The sequence below is a fragment of the Haemaphysalis longicornis genome, unplaced genomic scaffold (genome assembly GCF_048455015.1).
Source record: "Haemaphysalis longicornis isolate Haplotype H1 unplaced genomic scaffold, Haemaphysalis longicornis Haplotype H1 scaffold_2, whole genome shotgun sequence".
Classification (NCBI taxonomy): domain Eukaryota; kingdom Metazoa; phylum Arthropoda; class Arachnida; order Ixodida; family Ixodidae; genus Haemaphysalis; species Haemaphysalis longicornis.
Genome location: NW_027526295.1, coordinates 124694849 through 124719131, shown reverse-complemented (window position 1 = coordinate 124719131; position 24283 = coordinate 124694849). Strand labels below are relative to the sequence as shown.

Here is a 24283-nt window from a genome sequence, read left to right as displayed (position 1 = left end):
CTCAACAAGCCCACAGTAAGACAGCTACGCCGCAGTGCCAGCCGCAGGATGGCACGAAGGCGGCAGCTGTCTCTCAACAAGCCCACAGTAAGACAGCTACGCCGCAGTGCCAGCCGCAGGATGGCACGAAGGCGGCAGCTGTCTCTCAACAAGCCCACAGTAAGACAGCTACGCCGCAGTGCCAGCCGCAGGATGGCACGAAGGCGGCAGCTGTCTCTCAACAAGCCCACAGTAAGACAGCTACGCCGCAGTGCCAGCCGCAGGATGGCACGAAGGCGGCAGCTGTCTCTCAACAAGCCCACAGTAAGACAGCTACGCCGCAGTGCCAGCCGCAGGATGGCACGAAGGCGGCAGCTGTCTCTCAACAAGCCCACAGTAAGACAGCTACGCCGCAGTGCCAGCCGCAGGATGGCACGAAGGCGGCAGCTGTCTCTCAACAAGCCCACAGTAAGACAGCTACGCCGCAGTGCCAGCCGCAGGATGGCACGAAGGCGGCAGCTGTCTCTCAACAAGCCCACAGTAAGACAGCTACGCCGCAGTGCCAGCCGCAGGATGGCACGAAGGCGGTAGTTGTAGTTGTAGTTGTAGTTGTAGTTCCAGGAATGCCACCGTCCCCCGTCGGTCAACAGCTGCGTTGGCGACGAGGTCCTTCCGCAGCATCCCCAGGACACGGCTCAGCAGCTCGACGACATGAATGTGAGGAGCACCATTCACCGTTCTTCGCTCTCCCGGTTGCAATCAAGACGTCTGGCGGAGCAGCAGCCGCATGTGGTGGCACTCACACCTACCCCGCCCAGAGAACGAAGTGAGGACGGGTCCTACCACTTTTCAGACATCACGACGCCCACATCCTTGAACAAAGATAACGTGAGCCTTGGAATGGAGCCCTGCAACAACTCCAAGGTGCCGGTGGAAGACCACATTCCGCTTACCACGATGGGTAACATGAACTACCCCAGGAAGAGAATCTTGTGCCGACCAGAAGGCAAAAAGACGACCGATACCAACATCTTGGGAAACTCATCCACAAACGTTTATGAAGAATCCATTGAGGATCAGGACATCGTTTCAGCTAAAAGTGACGAGGCCGAAGCCAGCGGCGAGGTAGCATCAAACGCCCGAACGAAAGATGAAAAGCACGACGACCATAAGGATACACCTGCTACAGACAAGGATGCTTTTGCGACAATTAGCGATACCGACAACAAAAATCTTGAAGGCAAGCACGTGGACAAAAGACGGACTTACGCATAAATGAAAACGAGAACCAAATGACCATGAGAGGGAGGAATACCTTCAAACAAACGGACAGCATTGACAGCAGAACACGCCGCTTAGAAACGCCGGAGAGGATCTTTCTGAAATATGCAGTGAAGAATTCCTCATCAATGGAAACAAGCTTTGCTCTAGCACTGGCCAGAAAGAAAGAGAACCGAACCACGAGACATAACCAACGGGAAGAGACCTGCAACGGACTCTTTAGCCTTTCGTGGGTCTGTCGAGACAGAGCCAGGGGCCCACGCAAACAGCTCGGTGGTGCACCTCTTTGCAGTGTGGCCGAGTGTAGAGACGTAAAACATCAAGCAAAAAACTGAGACCTAGGTCACCGGCCAATCCACTACCAAACCGAGGAGGACAGCCGCCGAGTGGAAGTGAAGAAGCGGGGAATCCGTCCTGGGGAGAACAAACATGGCGTCTTGAGAATCGGACGTGGTGATATATATATATATATATATATATATATATATATATATATACATACATACATACACATATACATATATACATATACATATACACATACACATACATAGTAGGATTCTACATTTCACACACTAGTTATTTCCCACCCCGCAGCCATCCGCGCTCAGCAAACATTCCTTGCGAGCGCCGGCTGCGTACGGGTCCGTTGTTTGCGGAGGCAGACAAAGGCAGGAGGCGGAGAGGGCAAAACACCATATGGCAGCATTTATTGCCAAGTGCAAATCAAATATACTGCATACAGACTACTCGTAGGCCATAACGGTAACACTGGAAGCGTGGCATTAAACAACGCTAGAGATCGAGATGGTTTGAATCACCGATGGCATACCGGAGCAGCGGAGCGCTGCGCGTGCGAGCGCGGTTGCAGTCTCCCAGCTCGCCCGGACACGTCCCATTGTGGTGCGTTTCCCAGGTCCGGACTGGCCGCCGAAACGTCCGCGCGCCACCGCATCCCCAAGACAAGAGAGCGTCCTCTCGTCATGCGACAACCCACCAGACCTCGCCATTTGGTGGCGCTAGTGCCGAGGAAGAACTGGTTCTCAGGTAAGGCAAAGGGGAAAAGGGTCAACGCCTCCACCCTGGCGACAACGAAGACTCCGGTCGCTGGCGCCCTCTCGTATGGTTCCCGTCGCGCGAGCGAGGCGCATTGTGCAACGCCAGCCGCGATGGGAAGCTAGCCAGAAAGGGGTTCGCGTGAAAGTCGCGATCCCCACATCCCTCCCTCCTAAATTTCTTGCGTACGCCGGCGAGAGCTGACTACAGGACTAGAGGCGACGAAAAGTTCGTTCGTCGATTAAATCGTTAGTCACTGCATAGCGTTCCCTACGCCGGCTTCCGCTTGCCCAATGCCACCGCTGGCAATGTTCCAGCAGGCGCGGTCATCACCCGCTGATGTCTGCAGGCAGGTAGATCCGTGAAGAATCGCACCAGCCAGCCCAAGCAAGCGTTGCTAAGGTGGCGGTGCATCCGTGATGGCCCGTGGCCGCAAAGTAGAGACTGCCGACTCCCTCGGCCAGGCTGCACCACTCCGCTTCAGCAGGCTCGCCAGCTGCAGACGACCCGTCGTCCGGCGCAGTAGTCAGCAGCATATACACGCTCCATCATGTGGTCCAAGCCTGGGTGGCTCAGCTGCACAAAGAAACTCCCCGCACCTTCAGTGTAGGGCAGAAAAATAGCTCTCCGAACGCACCGCCTTTGTGGCGCGATGCTAATGACAACTGCCAGGTTGTCAGCATTGTCATCGCTCTGTTAATGTCAACAGAGCCTAATAACTTGTCCAAACCCTAAAATGTATACGGCGGGAAAAAACAGGACCGCGTAGCCCCGTAGGAAAAGGGCGCGTGCGCAGGTCGCTATTCATAAAGCCGGTCGTGCTCCGGCACACCGCGCACTCCGGCGCCGCTAGAGCCATCTTATTGGCCGGCGAGTCCTATGCCGTGCGTGCAATGCTTTTACTTTTTTTTATTAATGCGTGCTCGATTCGAAGACGTTTGTTGTGCACTTTCGGCGTTGAGAGGCCGCGATATGGATTTACGCGAACTACAGTGTGAGAGCAGTCTGGAAAAACTAACCTGACCTGGGCAATGGTCGTGCTTGCGCGAGAAACGCGCAGCGCCCCGCGTCGTATGTTGCACCTGGGCGTCAATATTTGTGTAAAGCACAAAGCTACATAAAAATCTGCCAGCCGGCGCCCGCGTGACTGCACAAAGGCAATCGTAGGTAAAAACTGTCGGCAGCTTATTTTAAGCAACGCACGTACATACCGCGGTTTGCTTGTGCATGTTTACGCCATTTGTTTAGATACTCTTATTTATCATCGCTAGGTAGCTACTCCAGGATACCGATTATTAAACCAAACAAGCCGCGGATCTCGTTAGGGGCGAACGGATCTGATAGTACGGTGAAGCTAGAATGTATTGTTCATATCGTAGCATCGCCCCCGCTCCCCCGCCGACCTAACGCTTGTCATATTCGACCCGCAGCCGTAGGACACCGCGGGACGCTGCCGCTTCCCACCATTTATTTAGCCTACGCAGGAATTTAGATCAATGGTCATAATATAGTTTTACACCTACAATTTCATTACCCAACAGCGCTTGCGCAAGATTATTCAGCTTACATTTGAAGTGACCCCAGTTTGCGAACTGTAGTGAAGCAATATTCAGTCAACTGGGGCGGGTGGATCGCCATATCCCCCCTTAACAACAAGTACCCATCTTCCAGCCTCTCCCTCACACAAACCCCTAACAACTCCACAATTCCGTAAATATTTTAAAATGACTGCAAGCCAAGCAGCCTCATCAAGAAAGGAGCATTACTAAGCCCTAAGAATACCCATGCACACTCCAAACGAAAAATATGACGCGTTGGGTGCGCGCAACACTTTCGAAGAACAAATCAAGGTGCAAGCCGTGCAACACTCTGCGCACCTGGAGCACCTCACCAAGATAACCGCGAGCAGACACCTATTAGACAGCCTCCGCATTTTACATGAGAAGACCGCCTTCGACAAGATCTCCACCCCTGCGGAGAGAGCTGCGAGTCCAGGAACTCGAGGAAATCTGCACGTTGTTTGTATTGACACAGCCACGTGGAGCTATGGTTTCAGCCGCCATTGACTGCTCGAGCAAAGTTCTTGACCCCTGCTCTACCCAAACCAAACACCCGAAGGAGGACGAAGAACTGGCCTTTGCCCTAGCCCGTTCTCGTTCTGCACGTTCTAGTCCATAATTTCCTGTTCGCGTTTCATTTGATGCCGACAGTGCATCCCAGCATGTAGTGCAACTAGAAATGATCACTTCTTTCGCACTGTGAAGCTGAATGTGTAAACCATGCGATATGGGAAGCAGATCTTGCATTTCAGTATTTGTTTATTTAGCATTATTTTTAATTGGTTAGCAATAGTAGTTCAAACCTAGAAGTTAGAATTGGTGAAACTTGTATGTGATTGCAAAACAAAAAACTGCTTCCCATGTTTCATTCTCCACAACTTCTGGTATCTATTCATGTCTTGCTGGCAATCTTGTTGAATAGTTTTTTTCTACTGCTCTCATAAACAACCAAGGAATTTTTTCTAAATTAACACAGAAACTAGTTGCCTCACATCAAAACTAATTAGATATTTGAAATCAGCTAAAAAAACTGAACAAGCCTATGAAGTTTCATCAGAATTGGTTGGAAAGCAAAAAAAAAGATGTTTCTGGAACCAGTGTTTCCATGGAAAGCCTACAAAACGGCCCTTCACCTGCCCACCTTTACACCCTCACAAAAACTCTTGGGCACCCACAACACAAACTCACTCAAGTTCACCTTCAACTTGCCACCTAGCATAATCAGAAGTTCCAAGCAGGAAAATTGACCCTGAATGCAATACTGCACCGGCTAAGGAAATGATTACACACTTGGTGAAGGGGCGTGTTGGCTATTGAAATGACCTTTACATGAAGTTTTATTCACCACGCATAAAATTAAAGGTAGAAACTAGTAGACACACTATGCAGAAACTAGCAGACACCCGAGACAAACTATGTCACTGCGATCGCTAATCAGCTATAGTGTCAGCTCTCAGATTTTTTAAAATTAAAATTCGGGATTGGATGGGAATAATACACACGCCTAAAATGCGATCTCAGTACGCATCCCCGTCGCCAGTGTGTTTTATGGTTCCAGGTGAAGGTGGGCCTTGTGAATGCGTTGTGGCTTTCTACTTAGAAAGCCGACTCGGTAGCCGACCTGCAAACCTAGCAGCTACTGTAACTGCTGAAACGTTTATGTACGTATTGAAAACCTTTCAACACAAGTATTTGTACAATGTTAAATTGTATATGTATTTCTAAACATTTTAAAAATTCGCAGATCTAAAAATTTCGATTTAAGAAGTTCTAGGGCGTTATCAGCAAAACCGTTTCTCGTCAAGGTGCTTTAAGTGATGCCCTTTCATTTGGGATAGAGAATATATACTCGACAATAATCGGTTGTCTGTCCCTTTAAGACGTCTCACTTTAATGCACCATGAGTTGCACTTGTAAGAAGGCGCGTGCTAAATGTAATGGGGAAACGTATTGTGGCGCGGAAACTATCAAGGCCGCGCCATAATTGAGGACGCATGCACCTATTGCTTCTGTAAGTCAGGTATGAATGAGCACAGCAAAAGTTACGTAAACTACGCAGCGATTCGTGCTGGCACGCATACGAACAAATCAGGAGCAAGGATAATCAAACGGCCCATATTCAAAGCTTTCATAGCTTGAGACTTGTCATATGGAACTACTCTATTCAGAAGTTGCTTGTAATCGGTCGGCCTGAATTTGTAGTTGGGATAACATACTCTGCACGCGAAACAATACTATCACAGCCGTGATATACTATTATAGTTACAAAAACATCACTGTAGAAAGGACCAATTAATAAATGTAGGTACCACCTCCAGGGAGGCCAGGAGCCGTTGCGCATTACTGGCTCTATGGAGTGGAATCATGGGCATGGAGTGGAATACAACACATACTGCAGGCATTTTTTACAGCAAAGCTGTATACCTCTACCCCCCCCCCCCACCAACGGTTTCATCGACGTAAGCAAAAACGATCCCTGTGGGCAAAAAATGCCCGCCAATCCACCCTACGAAGGTGGTTTGAAAACGAAGCTGTAAACGACACCCACAGTGATTACCCATGCAACGTCACTTGAATTCACACACGTGGCTCTACAAAAGATGAAACCAGAGACAAGTGAAATGCACTTAACCATACCCTTTCTTGCATGTTCTTTGTTAAGGTTAAATGAATGCAGGATTTATGAACGGTGGTTGGTTGAGTTGTATCGGTGTAGCACATGAGTGGACACTTTTTTTGCAAAATGAAGGAAACTCAAACCCGGTGTTAGACGATCTCACTTCTGTTTCCGTCGCTTCCGACAGAGGCGACGGGATCGGTGGCAGAGACGAAAGAGAAGTGCGATGCCATGCGTTGTGAGATTCCTTTTATATTTATATAACCGCATCCTAGCGCATGCACAAGGAGCGCACACGGCCGCCACACGTGCCGTGAGCGGAGCGCACAGCGGCGCGAAAGGTAGCGTGACGCTATCACATGGCATTCAGCGAGAACGCAGGGGGTAAACCCGCAGATGTGCTCGGTGAGTGCACCGTCTGTCTCCCGCGTGGGCTCTCTCCGTGTGATACCTAGCCCTTCGGTGAGCAACATTAGGTTGGGTTTTGTTACCGACGTCTCCATCATGACTGCAGATAACAAAAGTTCCGCTCTTAGATGTACTGCTTATATCTAGAAAAGTAAAAAATCCTCGACTACCAAGCAAATTGCGTTAGTGCTCACATGAAGTCAAACAAGCCGATATCAGTGGGCATGGAGGTGCAGCAACGATGCGCATCTACAGCGACCCTTTCGCTTTTGTTGTGCAGATTTTGACCTTCCTTGCCTCGTGGAAAATTCTTCCGCTCCCGCCTAAGACACTGCAGCCAACTGCGCAACTCGGCGGCAAAGGCTTCCAGGCGTTGCATTCTGCAGTAAACACTCCGGACTGCCAAGCGCAGCAACCATTTTTGTGGAACGACTCCCCGGCCCTCTGCGCACCGCCGTCATCCAAAGTGACCGACGCATCACCGCAGCTCTACTTAAACAGCTGGGACCCGAGGATCGCCTTCAGTGGGCATGGAAGTGCAGCAACAATGCGAGTCTACAGCAACCCTTTCGCTTTTCTTGTGCAGGTGGGTTCTGCTCCTTCCCTTTATAGCAAAAGATCAAACAATGTTTGCTTGCTGCTGCTTCCATGCCCTTGTGTAATGATTGCTGTGACAAGCGAATGTGTTCATGTTGTAAAACTGCTGATCATGTCTGGCGATATTCAATCAAACCCCGGCCCCCCAAAGGATGTTCCTGACAAACACTACAACGAGCTGCTTTCCCTTATTAAGTCATTGCATAACAAGATAGATGTAAAGCACGATGAACTGATGGAGTCTATTAATGAAGTAAAAGAGGCGCAATCATCCCTTGAGCAACAGATTACGGATCTCGATAATAGGCTTTCGGAAGTTGAAAAAAATCGCGCCAATCCACCCCGTGAATGTGGTTGGAAAGCAAAGCTGTAAACGGCACCCACGACGATTACCCATGTGACGTCACTTAAATTCACTCACATAGGTCTACAAATAGTAAAACCAGAGAGAAGTGAAATGCACTTAACCACACAATTTATTACTTCAAAAAATATTCTTGGTAAGGTTAAATCAATGCATGATGCATGAACGGTGGTTGGTTGAGTTGTATTAGTGTAGCACAAGAGTGGAAACTTTTTTTATAAAATTAAAGTAAGCTCCAACCCGATGTAAGACGATCTGACTTCTCCGTTTCGGCGCCGCGGACGGAGGCAACGAGATTTGCGACAGAGACGGCGGAGGAGGAGCAGGAGGAAAAAATACTTCTGTTCCGATTTCTGAACGGCCCAGAGTGCAGCCCAGGGGAGTGATTCCTTCTTCTGTGGGGCCCATATGCAGTCCGCGCGGCCTCTGTTCTGTCCAACCGCTGAAGCTGGGTAGGTAGAGAGGGCCTAGACAGCAGCATCTCCCATTGCTCTTGTTGGGTAGTTGACGGAAAGAGAGCAGGGTGCTCAGGGCTAAAGTCACACACCCCGATTACGGGGCGGAGTGTTCCTACTTCTGAGCAAAATTTACATTCAGCGTCGTAGCGATTCGGATGCATTAAGTGAAGACGCGTAGGCTGTGGGAAGAAGCCCGGATTGTATGAGCCGTAGTGTAGTTTGTTGTTCGCTGGAAAGGTCAGGGTAAGGCGAAGGTACGGTCTGTCTCAGAAGGCGACAATGCTGGGTTATCTCCCTGAACGTGACAAGCGGGTCACTGTCCTCTTGCAGCTCCATTGCACGGGAGGTAATAGCGCAGGCTTGTTGGGTGGGCGTATTGGTTGCCCTCCATTGAAGCGTGAGGGGGTGTCCAGGTGAACTGAATGGAAACGTTTGGGGAGTGGTTTTTAGCACGCGCAGTGCAAGTCAGGACACCAAACCCGACTGATAATTCCAGTAGGCTTGCTGGGAATCGGTGACTACCCTCCGAACCCATGGTTGAGTGAGAGCCAAGGTGATGGCTGCCTCTTCTGCTGCCGTCATTTCTTGGGTCCTAAGCGAGGTACACGCAAGGAGGTTGGTTCTGGAGGTAGCCACGATCATGGCGTATTGCTGCCCTCGATGGTTGGAGGCGTCTGTGTGGATAACTGCAAGATCCCCACCGAGGGTGGTGTTTAGCGCTTGAGCCCATGCTTTTCGGTGACCCTCGTCATGTGAGAGGTTCATATTTCTAAGAGAAGCGAGCATCTTTAGTTTTAGTCGCCAAGAGTTTGGGACTACGTCAAGCGGAGTGACATTCTGGCTGTCCAGCCAATCTGGTGAAGCATGCGGTTACGTACCCCAGTTCTGAGTCGGACCTTCTGGTTAGAAAGACGGCCTTCTATGAGGTCTTCCACCCTGTTGTGGAGCCCCGTGCTAAGCAGCCTCTGTGTGGACGCACTCATGAGATCAATGGCCTGCTCGACCGCCTTTCTAATCATTATGTAAAGCATCTATATGTCCTCCTTGTCGAGAAGAGGACAGGGGGTTGGCGTAAGTGACTCTCCAGAAGACAAAAGCTTCAATTAATCGAAAAGTAGCGGATTCCTTTAGGCCTCGCTTCTTGGTGGCAACTCGCCTGATCATGTGTATGATTTGATTAATGCTGTTTGAGGCGCTGCAAGGAGACGTCCCTCTTGGTGTTAGCCTGGACATGAAGGCCCAGGATCTTGATGCTGGAGCTTAGAGTGATGGCCTGGCCATCAAGGAGTATTTGAATGTATTCCTTGATTTGGCGTGAGGGCGGATGACTAGGAGCGGTAATTTTTACGTGAACACTGGAGGCTACAGGCTTTAGCACATTGGCGTTCTAGATGTGAAATGCCATGCATTGGTGTGACCTTCCTTTAATTTTTGTAACTCTTAGCACATGAGCAAGGTGCGCACAGGGCCGCTAGAGGGGCGTGAGTGGTCGCGTGACGCTGTCACGTGGCATTCAGCGAGAACGCAGAGGTTAAACCCGTAGATGTGCTTGGTGAGTACACTGCCTTTCTTCCCCGTCTTCGCGTGTGCTCGTAGCTTAATCGGTAAGACAACGGGCTCTCGCTTTGTTAGTCTATTAGTTCCAGGTTCGATTCCCGGTGGTGCCAGTAAATTCTTTTATTTGTTCGCTGGAGTTTTCTGGTGACACCAACGGTCGCGAAAGAACCCTTGGGGGGTAGAGGTAAAAAGCTTTGCTTTAAAACATTTCAGCTGCCCCGAAGGGCTGCCCACGCAAAATTATCAACCACAAGTAATGGCGCTGAACCAATGGCTAGATGACTTTGAAGATCGTTCACGAAGGGAAAATTTAATATTTCATTGCCTTGCAGACAGCTCTTCCGAGACGTGGGCAGAACCACAAGAAAAGGTTTGTGCAGTTCTGAATTCCGTATTGAACTGAAACTTGACTACTAGCGACGACCGAATATCTCGCGCCCACAGGTTAGGCAAGTTCATTCCTGGTAAATGTCGGCCAATTATTGTAAAGTTCTCCTCATCCAAATGAAGAAACAGCATCTTGAATTCCAAAAAAAAGCTGAAAGAGTCTGACGTGGTCGTGAACGAAGATTTTTGCAGGGCAACGAGGAGCATGAGAAAAAAGTTGTACGAGTACGGAAAGGATAGCGGCCAGCAGTTCACCATTCGCTATAACAAGCTTTACCTGAACAAAAAGTGCTATGTCTACTCTCCTGCTACCGATAGCATATGCGAACTGGAAACGAACAAGCCAAGGCAGATCGATGATACGTCCGGGGGTTCAGATACCGTGTCATCCTAACATCTGACCCGCGCCCAAAAAATAACGACAAGAACCTGTCAGTCTTATTTTCAAATGTGCGCAGCGTCACTAACAAGCGCGATGCCTTGTTTTCCCTTTTTGATGACTGCGCTGCAGACATAGTAGGCAAACTCGGAATTGTTTTGTTGCGATAAAAATTACTTTGTATACCGAGCTGATCGTTGTAATCAACCTGGTGGCGGTGTATTGATCGCTGCAGCCGATTGTCTCACTTCCAGTATGGTGATAACAAATTCAGTCTTAGAAATTATCTGTGTTTCGATACACTTAAATAATCAAAACGCCGTGTTTCGCGCCTGTTATCGTCCGCCCAATGCTACATCTGACTTTTGTGACAAAATACATGACGTTCTTAACAACCTGGTCTTGAAATTTTCACATGCGCCGTTGTTCTTGCTCGGGGACTTTAACTTCCCCAAAATAAACTGGTCAGTGCCCTGCTCTGCTTACAGTAATCTATCAGGAGATAGTACTACATTTTTTAACATGTGTCTCGACTTTAATTTGACTCAGCTAGTTGACAAACCAACCAGAGTGGGTCCGACGTCCGCTAACATACTAGATCTGGTCCTGAGAAATGTTCCAGATCTTGTGCGACTCCTAATTTTCCTTCCTGGTTTAAGTGCTCATTGTTTCATTCATTTTACCTTAGAAGCTGAGGTTTCGCGCCGGCTAACACACACCAAAGCAATAAGAAATTACGCCAAAGGAGACTACGCTTCAATTAATACAGAACTCGAATGTTTTATCGATGCCTACATGGTAGGCTTTTTTGATCGCACGGTTGAACACAGTTGGCACTTGTTTAAAGAAAAAGTTCCGTTTTTGACTAACAAATATATTCCTTTAGTTGTTATTTCTGGCAAGCAACGCTCACCTTGGTTCACATCTGATCTAAAACGACTGCAAAACCTAAAGAAACGCTCATTTCGTGTAGCCAAACGCAAAAATGAGACATCCCGCTGGCTTGCTTACAAAAATATTTCCGACGCTTATCGTGCAGCCATAAAAAAAGCAAAGGACGTCTTTTTTACAAACACTCTCCCCTCGCTTCTCCAAAGTAACCCAAAAATGTTTTGGAAGACAAGTAGACCTAATAAAAAATAACTTATATCTCTTAGATATGCTGACAACCAGGTCATGCGCAGTGACGAATGTTGTCGCGTTCTGAATCAAGTATTCGCCAAGTCGTTTTCGAATTGTCCTGCGGATGTTGTGCCGCAATTATGCGATTACAACTTTTTTCCAATGGATCCTATTGTAGTATATCCTGTTGGAATTATGAAGCTGATTCATGACCTTAAACCTTCCAGTTGTGGCGTAGACGAAATTAATCCCAAGCTCTTAAAAAACACCGAAGTTTATTCGTCAATAATCCTGCCACACATCTTTTTTCAATCCCTTCAGCGATGTGCTGTGCCAATTGATTGGAAGGTGGGGAAGGTCGTCCCTGTTTTCAAATCCGGTATCCAAAGCTCTCCTTTAAATTACCGGCCAATAGGCAGTTTTAGCATATTAGGCAGTTTTAGCATATCGTTACCGTGTTAGCGTTACCGTTTACCGTGTTACCGGGAGCGGGAGTTTCCGTTTACCGGTGAAAACGGTAAGACGCATTTTAGCGTACCGTTTTTCGCTGGTTAGCGTGCGGAAAGTTTAACGTAACAGACACAAAATGATGATGATAGCAACATTTTTTTTGTCGAATATATGTTGAATTCCATCAATAGCATTTATTTTTCGCAGTGCTTGCTTTTTCAGTCTTATTTATAGTCAATTGAGGCCCAGGAAGCCGTTGGCGGTTTTCTGATTAGGCCAGACTAGCCTATCACAAGCCAAGCCAATCTCCTGCCGTCGAGTCCGTCATGGTAGAGTGTACTACTCATGGCAGTGCCTTGTAGCAGCGTGTAGTAGCTCAGCTGCTGTGCTCCAGTTCAGAGTTCACCTTCTGCTATGGCTCAATACAGCAGCGTCCTTTCAGACCCGCTGTTGATGCGGTGTCTATCTTGGCGCGACATCGAGGATGCGTACTTGTTGGAACTGGATCCGGAGCCGCGCCGCAATCTAGCAGCACGTGGACTGCTCAACGTAGCAAGGCTAGACAGCCCTGAATTTGAGCGCATGTTCAGGTTTAAGAAAGTGGACTTTGAGTATTTATATTCCTGCCTCATGATGCCTGACAAGGTCGTGAGCGCGCAGCGTGTGCCGGTGCCAGGACGCGAGGCGTTATGTATGACTTTGAGGCGTCTTGCCTACCCGAACCGACTGGCCGACCTGGAGATGATGTTTAACCGGCATCTTTCTGTGATTTCGAGTGTGGTGAATCAGGTTCTGGCACACGTGGAATACCACTTCGGTCACCTGCTTTACGACCTGACTACACACACGTGGTTGAATTTGGACAGCCTGGAGCGATTTTCCGAGGTAAGAATACATATTGCATATAAAAGAGGGGCGCATAAAAAAAAAAAACACGTAGTGCAAACAGAAACAAGCATTACAATTACATCGCTGTCTGTGGCATTACAGTGGAGAGGTGCATACACAAAAAATATAGTACCCACACAAACAAGACAGGCCTTTTCAATCTCCACCTGGGCAATTTTTACAATGCCTTCACGAACCCCAAATGCCAAAGAAGAAGCTAGACCGTTCTGTTCTGGAGGTCTTACGATAAAAGATAACTCTAGCAAATCAGTTGAGCTATATCCATGCACTTTTTGATTGTGGTCGAGTCACAGTGGCATGTAATGTGACAAAACAAATATTTGTCACGAGGTAGCATAATTTGTAAGTAATATGTAAGTAAATATTGTCGAACAATATTCGCCCTAATTTTTTTTCTTGGCTGTAGCGTGTGCCAGCCTCATTGCTGTTTTAAACTAAGCATGCTTTGTCGTCTTGTATTACTTTCAAAAGCATATTGCACAGATAGTTTACCAACTTGTCTAATTTCACTTCATGCACTGCTGTTGGTAGATGCCACACAATACTGATCTAACAAATTTATGCACTAAATTTTGGGCAATCTGTTAAGAGTTTTCTCATGCTCCTGCGTAAGAAAGCCTTTGAGACAACAGAAGCTAAAGTAAACCCCCATTACAACAGAGTAACTTTACCAAAGTACCAAGTGCTTTTACCAAAGTGCCACGCTGTGCCAACCGATATGCATGCATTTTAGATCAGATTACTGCAAGCATGCTCATGGCTTATTCTGCTTAAAATGAACTGGCAAGTTGCGGATCCACATCCAGGCGAGCAGATGCAAGAATTATTGTGATTGAAAATGGGGCTCCTCAGACAATTGCTATCATTGCTATTTCCAGGCTGTGCATGCCAAAGGTGCCCCCCTCAAGAACTGCTGGGGATTTGTCGACGGAACAGCCCGCCGAATTTGTCGGCCAACGGAGGACCAACAGGAACACTTTTCAGGCCACAAGAGGTGCCATGTGCACAAGTACCAGGCAGTGATGTGCCCGAACGGCATAATTTGTCAGCTGGATGGACCCTTCAGGGGGCGGCGACATGACGCAGGTGAGCATGGTTGGGACTTTCGTTACAGGGGCCATGAAAACAAACTGTTCATCTTACTAGCCTTTAGTAACTCACTTATCTCCAATACACCTACAAGATACATATTTTTAACCGTACAAACTCAGTATTTCCCCCTCCCAATTTGCACAGTACTGCTGTTTCCACTAGCTGGAAAGCAGATGGTGGGGGGGGGGGGGGGGGCTAAGCAATTTTTGCTACTTGGCGAGCATGCATCGTTGAAAATTGAGCGCGAACTTAATTTCCAACGATGCATGTTCACCAACTAGCTCGACTCTCCATTTTAGTTTACTTCTAAGAATAAAGCCACCCCTCCTTATTGCAGCTTTTGCTAAGGAAAAAAATTCCTGCGTGGCAGGCTTGAAGTCGGGAAAGCTTGTCAGTAGCCGAAAGGTGCATCAACGAATGATAAGTACTACTTCGTAAAGCCTGGCAGCGAGCAGCTATACCATTCAGGTAGTGAAAAAATATGAGCTGTTTATTTCGGGCCAATAAACTGCACATGCACTAGTCAATGAAAAACAGACAGCAGGCTTCCACCCAGTTTATTGGTAAAAGTCAATGAAAAACAGAAAGCAGGCTTCCACCCAGTTTATTGGTAAAGGCAAAAAAACAGCTCCACATTTTTGCTGAGCCCATCCGCGTGTTAGGTACCCTAAGATGCAAGTTGTGACAAGAAAAGTATTTTAGATACGAAAGTTAATATGCACCGTTCAAGCCATTCAGGACAGGTACAAGCCGACCAAACTACATCTTAACACATGATTTTGCATTGTGCTTGCGTTTGTGTTACTGGCCTTTTGTGTGAGCTGCTTCTGTATTTCAGGAATCCTTAGGGAGACCCGCCTCTACGACAACCTGGAAAAGATCACGATGGGTCACCCATATGTGATTTATGGCGATCCCGCTTACCCTCTCCGGCCGCTGCTGTACAAGCCCTTTGGAGGTGCCAGGCTGCAGCCCCATGAAGCCTGGTTTAATAAGCGCATGAGTGCTGTCCGCCTGGCGGTGGAATGGGGATTTGGGAAGGTGGCAGCGGAGTTTGCATTTGTTGATTTTCACAAGAATCAAAAAATGAGCAGGCAAAATGTTGGGCGCATGTACAAGGTCGCCACGCTCCTTGCAAATGCACATACATGCTTGTACGACAGCCAAGTTAGCATGTACTTTAATTTGGACCCACCTGCCCTTGATGAATACCTTGTTCCATTCTCGCCTTCAAATGTGTAGTTGCCCGTACCAAGAGCTCCGTGTAAGTTGTCAAGGGGGTCAAGGGGGCATTGTTACAGTTCCCAAGCTCAGCACTTTTAAACATCTTCTTTATGACAGGACATGAAGGGGCCATGCTGACAAAATACAAGTTTAGGTTTATTTGAAAGATTTCATGTTTTACCGTGCCTCCAGTGCTTGTCCGTAAGCAAACAATGCTTTATTCACTGAGAAGCTAGCCAATTTAGGTTAAAATTTTGATTCTCCCACCAAATCATGCGTTTTCATGACATCTGCAATGAAATCACATGAATTGGTCTTCAAGTTACTGTTTCCTTGTTTCCCATTAGTCAACCTAGATGCCGCTACCATCTAGGCAGAAGGCAGAAAACGGTTGCCGTTTTGTGCCTTTGCTTTATTTTGACCGTATTTGTACCTGGCTTGTTTTTGTTAAGGTAGAACATAATTGTTTCATGAAACATGGTGTTCACTCGACAAATACGGTCACGTAAGACACAGTTGCTTACGCCACTCGGCCAGTGTTATCTGAGACAACCCCAAACAGCCACAGTGCTGTGCAGCTAAAACATGCCTGGTGCGCGCAGTACCAACAGCAGTCGGCATGAGTACTGCTTGGTTTACGTGTAATTTCGTACCTTCTGCTGTTTACCCCACCATTCTTACTGCTGTAAAAAGAATGTGCCCTAATTTTAAGTGCAAATAGCTTGTTCGGCAAGCTTATAAAAAGCCCTGCCTAATTTACGTTTGCTTTTGATGCCCTCAGCCAATTGCAGAGCTGGCACAAGTGACATCACAGGTTCTCTTGTGGGAAATGAGCGAGTGGGCCCTTCCCTTATAGGAGCGAAGCCTCTTAGCAGCGTCGTCTCATGTAGTCATGGTACTAAAACACCGGGACACTTGTTTTCCAATGCCTCGCGCTAAATACGCTCCATGCTTCAAAGACTTTTCCAGCAAAGCTGTATACCTCTTACTCCCACTGCATGCTTCGCCCATCCCCAAATTTGACGTTGGTGGAGATGGACCAGGATTATTTTTTCCCAATTACATAGCTTATTTGTGCGAAGTGGTGTTAGTAGGATTTTAACGAGGCAATCTTTCGAGTGAACGAAACTTGTCTACATGGCCCCTTCTAGCATTTACATGGGCATTTTGAAAATACCTTCTGTACTCCTTTACACCGCAATACTGTGGCATTGTACTTGCTTTTTTCTTGTGCTCTTTCCATGTGTGCTGTATTGTGTACTAGCAAAAAATAAAATTGCTCGTACCTCGTTTTAGATCTTTTTTTTGTTTTGCCCACTAAACTTTTCATAGCTGATCAACATTGCTCACCACTAGTCACAAGAATTTGGCACTTCTAGAGCACCTTGATTGTTCCAGGCCATGCAGGCCAGATGTAATGGCGAGCGAGTACGGGATAGTGGACCACGCACTCAACGTGCCAGTGACACGGCATGATTACATCAGTGCAGCTGCATCGCACTTTAACCATCATCATTCTGCCAATTTTAGCTAAATAAAGTCTGGCCACAGCTGATTAACTCCCTCCCCCTCCCGGCATCATCTTGAACACCTGTAGAGGGGCCTTTTTCGCAAAATCTTAGCCTGCATCTTGTCATGGTGGCAAGCAAGCACGAGATGGAATACAGAGCCATGGTTGTTTAGGCGTTTACTTTTGGATCTTTTCGATGAGGCTCTCGATGAGCCTCAGCTGCGCTTCTTGGTACGCGATGTGCGAGCGCCGCTCTTCAGCACTAAGGCGGCGCTCCTCCGCTAGGGCCTCCCGCTCCTTTTCGCGTTCACGCATGTTTTCCGAGTGCTTCAACATCTCGAAGTCTAGTCTGCGCTCCTCCAGTGCGAGCCGCCTGCATTGGGTCTCCTGCTCTCGCTTGTCTCGTTCATCGAGAAAGTCGCGGGTGGTACCGTGCCTTTGCATACCTGCATAGAATAGACAAGAATAAATACTCATAAATGCAATGAGTATTTTTCACCTGAAAAGTAAAAAAAGTCAGCTAAAGAATAAAAAAATTAAAAAATGGTGCATGCTAACTAATGTGAGCCACAAGGGGAACCTAAGTGCAAATTACTGAAAGTTGGAGCGGAAGTGCAGAACAGCACAGTGACTGGGAAGCACCAGGGCATGTCAACAATCTGGTGCTAAAATGCATTCCAAAGCACACGCCAGTGCCTAAGAAATAAGAATTCATCTACTCCAGCCCCCGTATGGTGGGCTGTGTAAACTGGTGAAACGTGGAGAGAACCTCATTACGATTGGCAGATGAGGCCGTCGTGATTTGCTTTTGCTGGACTTTGTACAACCAGCACACGTGGACTGTGACAGCGCGGTACGTGCATCACCACGCAGTTACAGTAGGCTTGGTAGCATTTCTTTTTTAACCCGCAGTTTACAATAGTTGTGCTGGGTGAAAATGTTATCTGCTAGAAGTTATGTGAACAAGGCTAACTGCAGTAAGTCAAGGGGCTGACATCATTCCTCCTCACCTCGTGCTGGAGTGGTTCGGCTGTTGCCCGGGTGGATGACCTGCAGAGGTGACCTTTGCCGAGGAGTTGGTTGTGGGCTACAGCGGCTGTGCACCACAGGTGCTTCCTGACAGCTCACGCCGGTTAAAACCAGGCTTGTTTCGCCATCAGGACTGCGAGTGCTGCCGGCAAAACTCTGTGGGGGCGGTGGGCTCTGCCGGTCGCTCGAACAGCCAGGAGTGCAGCCATCAGAACTCTGTTGGGGCGGTGGGCTCTGCTGGTCGCTCGAACAGCCAGGAGGCGTCTCGGCATCCACGTAAATGCCTTCGAGCAGAATTTCCGCAGGTGACAGTGCCTGCGCATCTTTGACAAGCCCGAAAGCACGAGTAGAAAGGTCATGGCAGTTCAAAAGCATCACAGTAGCCAAGCAATTTTAACTTCTCGTGTGTGTTGGCTGATGATTTGTGCGTTTAGTACACAACAAAGTTACAATGCATGAAATGATCTTGGAACACCAATTATAGCTTCGATTCCCCTGTTTAAAATACACAAAATATTACACGGCACACTGTGCCACAATAGTGAAGCCAAGAGTCTGTGTAAAAGTACGTACTGGTCCCACTGAGAAAGTAACGACACATTCAGCAAGTAGGGAGTTTGCAGCAGTGTCGGCAAGCTGTGTTGGAATGCGGAATGCCAGCAGTGTACCCACTTATTTGATTTGTGTATGAAAGTAAGCATTTAGGGTCAAGTCCAAACAATGTCAGCTGTAGCTGAATAGCACGGACTAACTTCATATGCTCAGTGTAATCAGCAGCAAGTCTCAACTACAGTTCTGCCTCGATGCAGGGCAACAGAAACTAATGTTGTGTACTGCAAGAGGCAACTCGCGGTTTCCACCCAAGGAAATGAACGAGGTAATCATACTCTCTTGTCCAGTTCGCAACATGTACGGCGTCGCATAAAAACCATTCCACGTAGCGTGCACGTGATGTCAGTGGCTGTAGCCCGACACAGGACCACGGTGCGCTGACGGGGCATGGGCTGCACTGAACAAACACACGAACAAAATGAACAGCTAGCACAGAGTCTGCAAAGCAGGATACACGAGGCCGTGCTAGCTGCCTACCTTCATCTCTGCTTGGGCTGAGCCCCGCTGCTAGCCACTCGGCATGACCGTCCAGGGCTACCAAGACCCTGCCGTCAGTGGCAGGGTCTCGAGCGGTACAACGGGCTGTAGCCCCAACCCGCCGACTGTTCTCCGTCCTCCCGCGGCTCTGGCGGAGTGCAACCCGGCGAAGTTTATGTCCGAACTCCTTGCAGAGGTCGGCAACCTGCTGCAGGAGCTGGTCCATTGCGGAATAGTCCTCTTCGGTCCCCGACCTGGTTACAAGACGTATAATTTGCAAGGAGCCTGAATGCTTTTCACAAAAAACGTGCAATGAAAAACACTTACCGTCTGATGCACGCCCGTTCTTCATTCAGGAAGCGGGTGAGGACCAAGTCAACGCGCTCCTTAACGCTTCTTTGGTTGAATGGCTTACCCGTCAGCGCGACGAGATTTTCAGTGACCTCAGCCCATAAATGCTGGTCAGCGAACGGGTTCAGGTTCACGACTTCTTGCAAAAGCGCAACGTCATCCGCCACGGAGTAGCGGATTCTGTAACGCCGCTGCATGTTCGTATCGCGGTTGTCGATGTGCGCAGCCGCCATAGCTCTTTTCTCCTCAACCTCCGCTGGGCAAAATGACTTGGCTTGGCTACTGGCTCTTCTCGCGCGTTCTCGACGTCCCGGGATATCGCGTGACCACGGTAAAGTCGTTTCGACGCAAAATTCTATGCCGGTAAGTTACCGTTCACGGTAACTCTCGCGCATGCGCAGTCGACTCCCGGAAACCCGGTAAACGGTAACGCAAACACGGTAACGATATGCTAAAACTGCCTATTGTTACCGTGTTTACGTTACCGTTTACCGTGTTTGCGGGAGAAGACTGCGCAGCGCGAGAGTTGCCGCGAACGGCAACTTACCGGCACAGGCTTCCCGGTCGCCAGCGCTTCCGGCAACACGGTAAACGGTAACGCAAACACGGTAACGATATGCTAAAACTGCCTAATATCGTTAACGTCTATTTCCTGTAAACTTTTAGAGCACGTCATTTATTCTAACCTTCTATCATTCCTGGAATCCAACTCCTTTTTCAGCCCATTTCAACATGGCTTTCGGAAAAATTACTCATGCGAAACTCAGCTTCTAACATTCACACACGACGTTGCATCAGCTCTGGATCGCGGTTCATCTGTAGACTGCAAAGCGTTTGGCAAAGTGTCTCATCAATTATTACTTCTTAAGCTCAGTACCCTAAACATTGACCCTAATGTGGTTAAGTGGATAGAATGCTTTTTGACCAATCGCACCTAATTCGTGACTGCTAACGAATGCAATTCTCTCCCTACTGATGTTAAATCCGGTGTACCACAGGGTTCGGAGGTAGGTCCTCTGCTATTTTTAATATTTATTAACGACCTTCGTAATGGTATAAATTCCTCCATAAAATTATTCGCTGATGATTGCGTACTTTCGCGAAATTTGTGACCGAACGGACAACTTTAATTTACACGCCGACCTCGACACTGTCTCTAAATGGTGCAGCAAATGGCACATGATACTTAACACAAACAAATGCAAAAGCATGACCATTACGCGCAAACATTATTCCCAGCAGCCCTTTAATTACAAAATTACCGGAGCCACTCTCGAATACGTTACATCCTACAAGTATCTTGGTGTTCATATCAGCAATGACTTAACATGGCACACACACATTAATTATGTCTGCAGCAGCGCAAACCGTTCCTTAGGATATATTCGCCGTAATTTCTCTCATGATCCATCCCCCCTCAGGTTAACACTTTATCGGACACTAATTCGCCTTAAACTAGAGTATGCCTCGGAAATCTGGGACCCTGCACAACAAAACCTAATTTCTCTTCTGGAATCTGTACAAAACCGCTCAGCTCGATTTATACTTTCCAACTACTCCCGTACCTCCAGTGTTTCACTAATGAAAAATAACCTGGTTCTACCAAGCTTGCACCATCGCAGAAAAATTTCACGACTCTCTCTGTTTCACAAAATCTATTTCCATAACCCATCTATAAGACGCGACCTTTTCTCACGGCCCGCGTACATATCATCCCGCATCGACCATCCGTTCAAGGCAACAACGTTCCATCTGCCCGCACCAACGCATTCTCATATTCATTTCTCCCCAAAATGTCTGAGGAATGGAACCACCTTCCCCACCACATTGTGTCCATTGAAGATCCGGCATCATTCAAGAATGCACTTTCTGTACATGTAATGCAGTAACCTGGTTTCCGGAAATATGCTTGTGTTTACATACTGCCTGTACTTCTACACTGTTACCTGTTTTCATGCACTGTACCCGCCCCCTCTGTAACGCCGTAAAGGCCCTGAGGGTACTCTAATAATAATAATAATAATAAAACCGTGCTCTCACCAAATCCGACGCCAAGACCAACGCCGACGTATACGCTCCCTTCCGTCGCCACCAGCTGCATGGACGACCGCCGGCTTGCCCAAGAAGGGAGGCGACGCACGTAGTTCCAGCAACACAATGCCCGTCGTTCCTTCAGCGACGCCTATTTTGTGCGCTACCTAGCCAATCAGAGGGTGGCAAAATAAAAAAAAACGAACTAAGCGATTACAACAGCCCGAAGACGGGACACGAGAAAGGAGGAGACAAACATGTGCACTGACTATCAACCACATCTTTTTTATTGCATTAGGGCGCAACCTTTGTACGAAAGAGTCAAATCTACGCAACAATAAATAACAAATAGAAGAAGGCGACGGTGCTGTACGAATTCTTAAAGCACACAATGATGGTAGGAAACCCGTATCAATTCGAAAGATATGCGATCCCTTTTCCGTTCACGCGAGACACTGGGCATACGAATACACTCGTCGCAGCATTGTGCGATACAGAAAGCCTCGTGGGTCACGCGTGCCCTTCTTTTTTTTCCAATGCACAGCAAGCTGACTGCCAGCATGACCCTTTGAGAAAGTTCTCGTAGTCACGCAGGCGATCGTCAATGCAACGTCCTGACAAGACAGCGGGATTTTGTGAACAATTCTGTGCCTGCATTCCACAACCGAGCATATTTCTTTTCGCAAGACTTTTCTGCGTTATGCACTGCGTTCCAAAAAAGTGCGGGCCAATTCACCCTGTGGAGGGCGTTTCGAAAGCGACGCTTTATACACCACCTACCACGGGTGCCTACGGCCCGGTTGCGTTATTCACACGTTACACTGTACCTGTAACACGTTATTTATTATTTCACTTCAGCACAATGTTCAGAACGGACTGATGACCGGTGTGATACGCACTCAGACTTTGCGTTTTCAGCGCAGTTATATTATTCGTGAAAGTTAACTCAAAGCACATTCCACGTATGGTAGTCGGTTGTTTGGTATCGGTATTGCACACGAGTCCAAACTTTTCGAGGTCTACCTGGACAAACCACTGGTGCACACGGCCGCCACACGTGCCGTGGACGGAGCGCACAGAGGCGCGAGAGGTCGCGTGACGCTATCACGTGGCATTCAGCGAGAACGCAGGGGGTAAACCCACAGCTGTGCTCGGTGAATACACCGTCTGTCTCCCCTGTATCTGCGTGTGCTCGTAGATCAATTGGTAAGACAACGGGCTCTCGCTCCGTTTCTATATTCGGTATATGCACGAACAGGAAGCTATCGGTTTTCAGAAGGTACCTTATGCAGGAAACACTAGAGTAGGTGGTGATAGAAAATTCCTCATACGTCTCCTTCGTGAGGAACTCGCTTGGATCGCCACAACTTCTTTTAACATCTTCCAAGTACATAGGCATGGTAACCTCCAGCCACTCAAGCCTGTCATAGTCAGCATCGCCGTAGTGCCGGACATCGGGGAACTTTTGGCGCAGGTGCCGGGTTGTATTGCTCATGTCCAGAAGTATGAACTCCTGATAGAAGTTCCTCATGAATGTGATGGTGTGGCCTGCAGTTGCGAACAATGGGCTGCATGTGTGCCTGGCTTGTTCTTTTAGGTGTTACAAGGCAGCGGTCACAGCCGGAGGCAGAACTTGAATGAATGGTCCTTCTCACGTTCATCTTTTCGATATTATTCGTATGGACGGGCTTTCGGTGTAGATAACGGACCGGTTTCACCGTCAGGTTCTCCTGCAGGTCATACACATACTTTAGGTACGATACCTAAATTTTCCCCTTAGGTCCTACGTCATGAGCGTGCGTTCTTCATTCTTCAGCACATCGCAGGAGTCGAAACTTAGGAGTACAGGTTTGTTACAGTCGCACGGGGGTTCTACTTCAAACGCCAGAGTGCCCTGGTCCAGCATCTTCATTTTGACTCGGTGGTGGTCGGTGACAAGTTGCACTATGCGGCAACCACAGGTTTTTTTGCTTTTTTCATCACAAAGAGTACTAGCTCGGGAAGCTGACTACCCGTTGGACGTTTAGTGAAGAAGTAGCCTACTGGGATTGCGTACGACGAAGACAATCCACTTAAAACGAAGCAGAGGAGGGAGTGGGCTAAAACAACATCGTTGCTGCTAATCCAACATCCGCTTGCCTAACAAAGCATGCAGTCCCGCTGCTTGTTATACTGAAGCTTTTCCCTAAAGGCCAACTGCACTCAAATTTTCGACGGCGTAAAAATAAGGCCATCCAACAGGGCCAATAAAAAGAGTGCGACATGCAAATATACTGCGTTTCAAGCGTGAATGCGGGCGACGCAAATAGCTCGTGAAGATTGGTGTTTTGGGAACCTAAACTGAAAAACGCGGCCATTACCGGCGGCCGGGCGTCACATAGGTGATGGAACGGAAGCATGCGCATCAGAATCAGAGGCCGCTCACAGCAGCCTCCAAATGCGCGTCATAACGCCGCGTGTCCCTTTGTTATTTCCACAGAAGAAGTCCCACTAACGTCTGCCCAAGCTAATGAAGTTAGGCGCAATTCCAACACCACGTTGCTATCGATCAGGATGAAGAAGACCGTCCAACAGTTATTTTTGCATCAGAAAAAGTTGCAGTGACATGTTGGACGCGATAGCGTTACTTTGACGCCGAATGAACGTTTTAGAAGGGAGTTGCTGCGTTTACAATTTCTGCTTTCCAGTTACCGAAGGTTAGCCAAGATGGTTTTAAATTGCCCTGACACACAAATAACAGACGCCATCTACGCTTGTGTGGCTGAACATGTGGGAGTGAAGGTTGCGGCTGCTTGATCTTGGTCAGTTTCAGCGACAAGGCGACACTATCTGTC

General features: G+C 48.0%; 4 protein-coding genes across 5 annotated transcripts in view; 1 reads left to right on the top strand and 3 right to left on the bottom strand.

The window, feature by feature from the left end:
• Ubr3 (Ubr3 ubiquitin ligase) overlaps nucleotides 1–21541 on the bottom strand; it is a 167232-nt gene extending 145691 nt beyond the window's left edge. Inside the window, exon 1 of the mRNA XM_077698229.1 lies at nucleotides 21459–21541. Within this exon, the coding sequence (XP_077554355.1) occupies nucleotides 21459–21519 (61 nt within the window). The 5' untranslated portion in view covers nucleotides 21520–21541. The remainder of the gene's footprint in view (nucleotides 1–21458) is intronic.
• On the top strand, nucleotides 12491–15972 carry LOC144169187 (uncharacterized). The gene is made up of 3 exons (XM_077698225.1): nucleotides 12491–13099; nucleotides 14002–14209; nucleotides 15054–15972. Exons 1-3 carry the CDS (start codon nucleotides 12629–12631, stop codon nucleotides 15455–15457), a joined length of 1083 nt encoding a protein of 360 aa, XP_077554351.1. The 5' UTR covers nucleotides 12491–12628; the 3' UTR covers nucleotides 15458–15972.
• On the bottom strand, nucleotides 16695–18615 carry LOC144169186 (uncharacterized). Its single transcript, XM_077698224.1, has 2 exons — nucleotides 17960–18615; nucleotides 16695–17395 (listed from the first exon to the last, which is right to left on the bottom strand). The coding sequence occupies exons 1-2, from the start codon at nucleotides 18351–18353 to the stop codon at nucleotides 17127–17129; spliced, it is 663 nt and encodes a 220-aa protein (XP_077554350.1). The 5' UTR covers nucleotides 18354–18615; the 3' UTR covers nucleotides 16695–17126.
• On the bottom strand, nucleotides 18633–19736 carry LOC144169185 (uncharacterized). 2 transcript variants are annotated; one of them, XM_077698223.1, is made up of 3 exons: nucleotides 19395–19736; nucleotides 19068–19321; nucleotides 18633–18982 (listed from the first exon to the last, which is right to left on the bottom strand). In XM_077698223.1, exons 1-3 carry the CDS (start codon nucleotides 19649–19651, stop codon nucleotides 18933–18935), a joined length of 561 nt encoding a protein of 186 aa, XP_077554349.1. In that variant the 5' UTR covers nucleotides 19652–19736; the 3' UTR covers nucleotides 18633–18932. The 2 variants fall into 2 exon arrangements, with proteins under 2 accessions (XP_077554349.1, XP_077554348.1); XM_077698222.1 differs by having other exon boundaries at nucleotides 18633–18987; nucleotides 19395–19724.
• Nucleotides 21542–24283: the final 2742 nt, after the last annotated feature.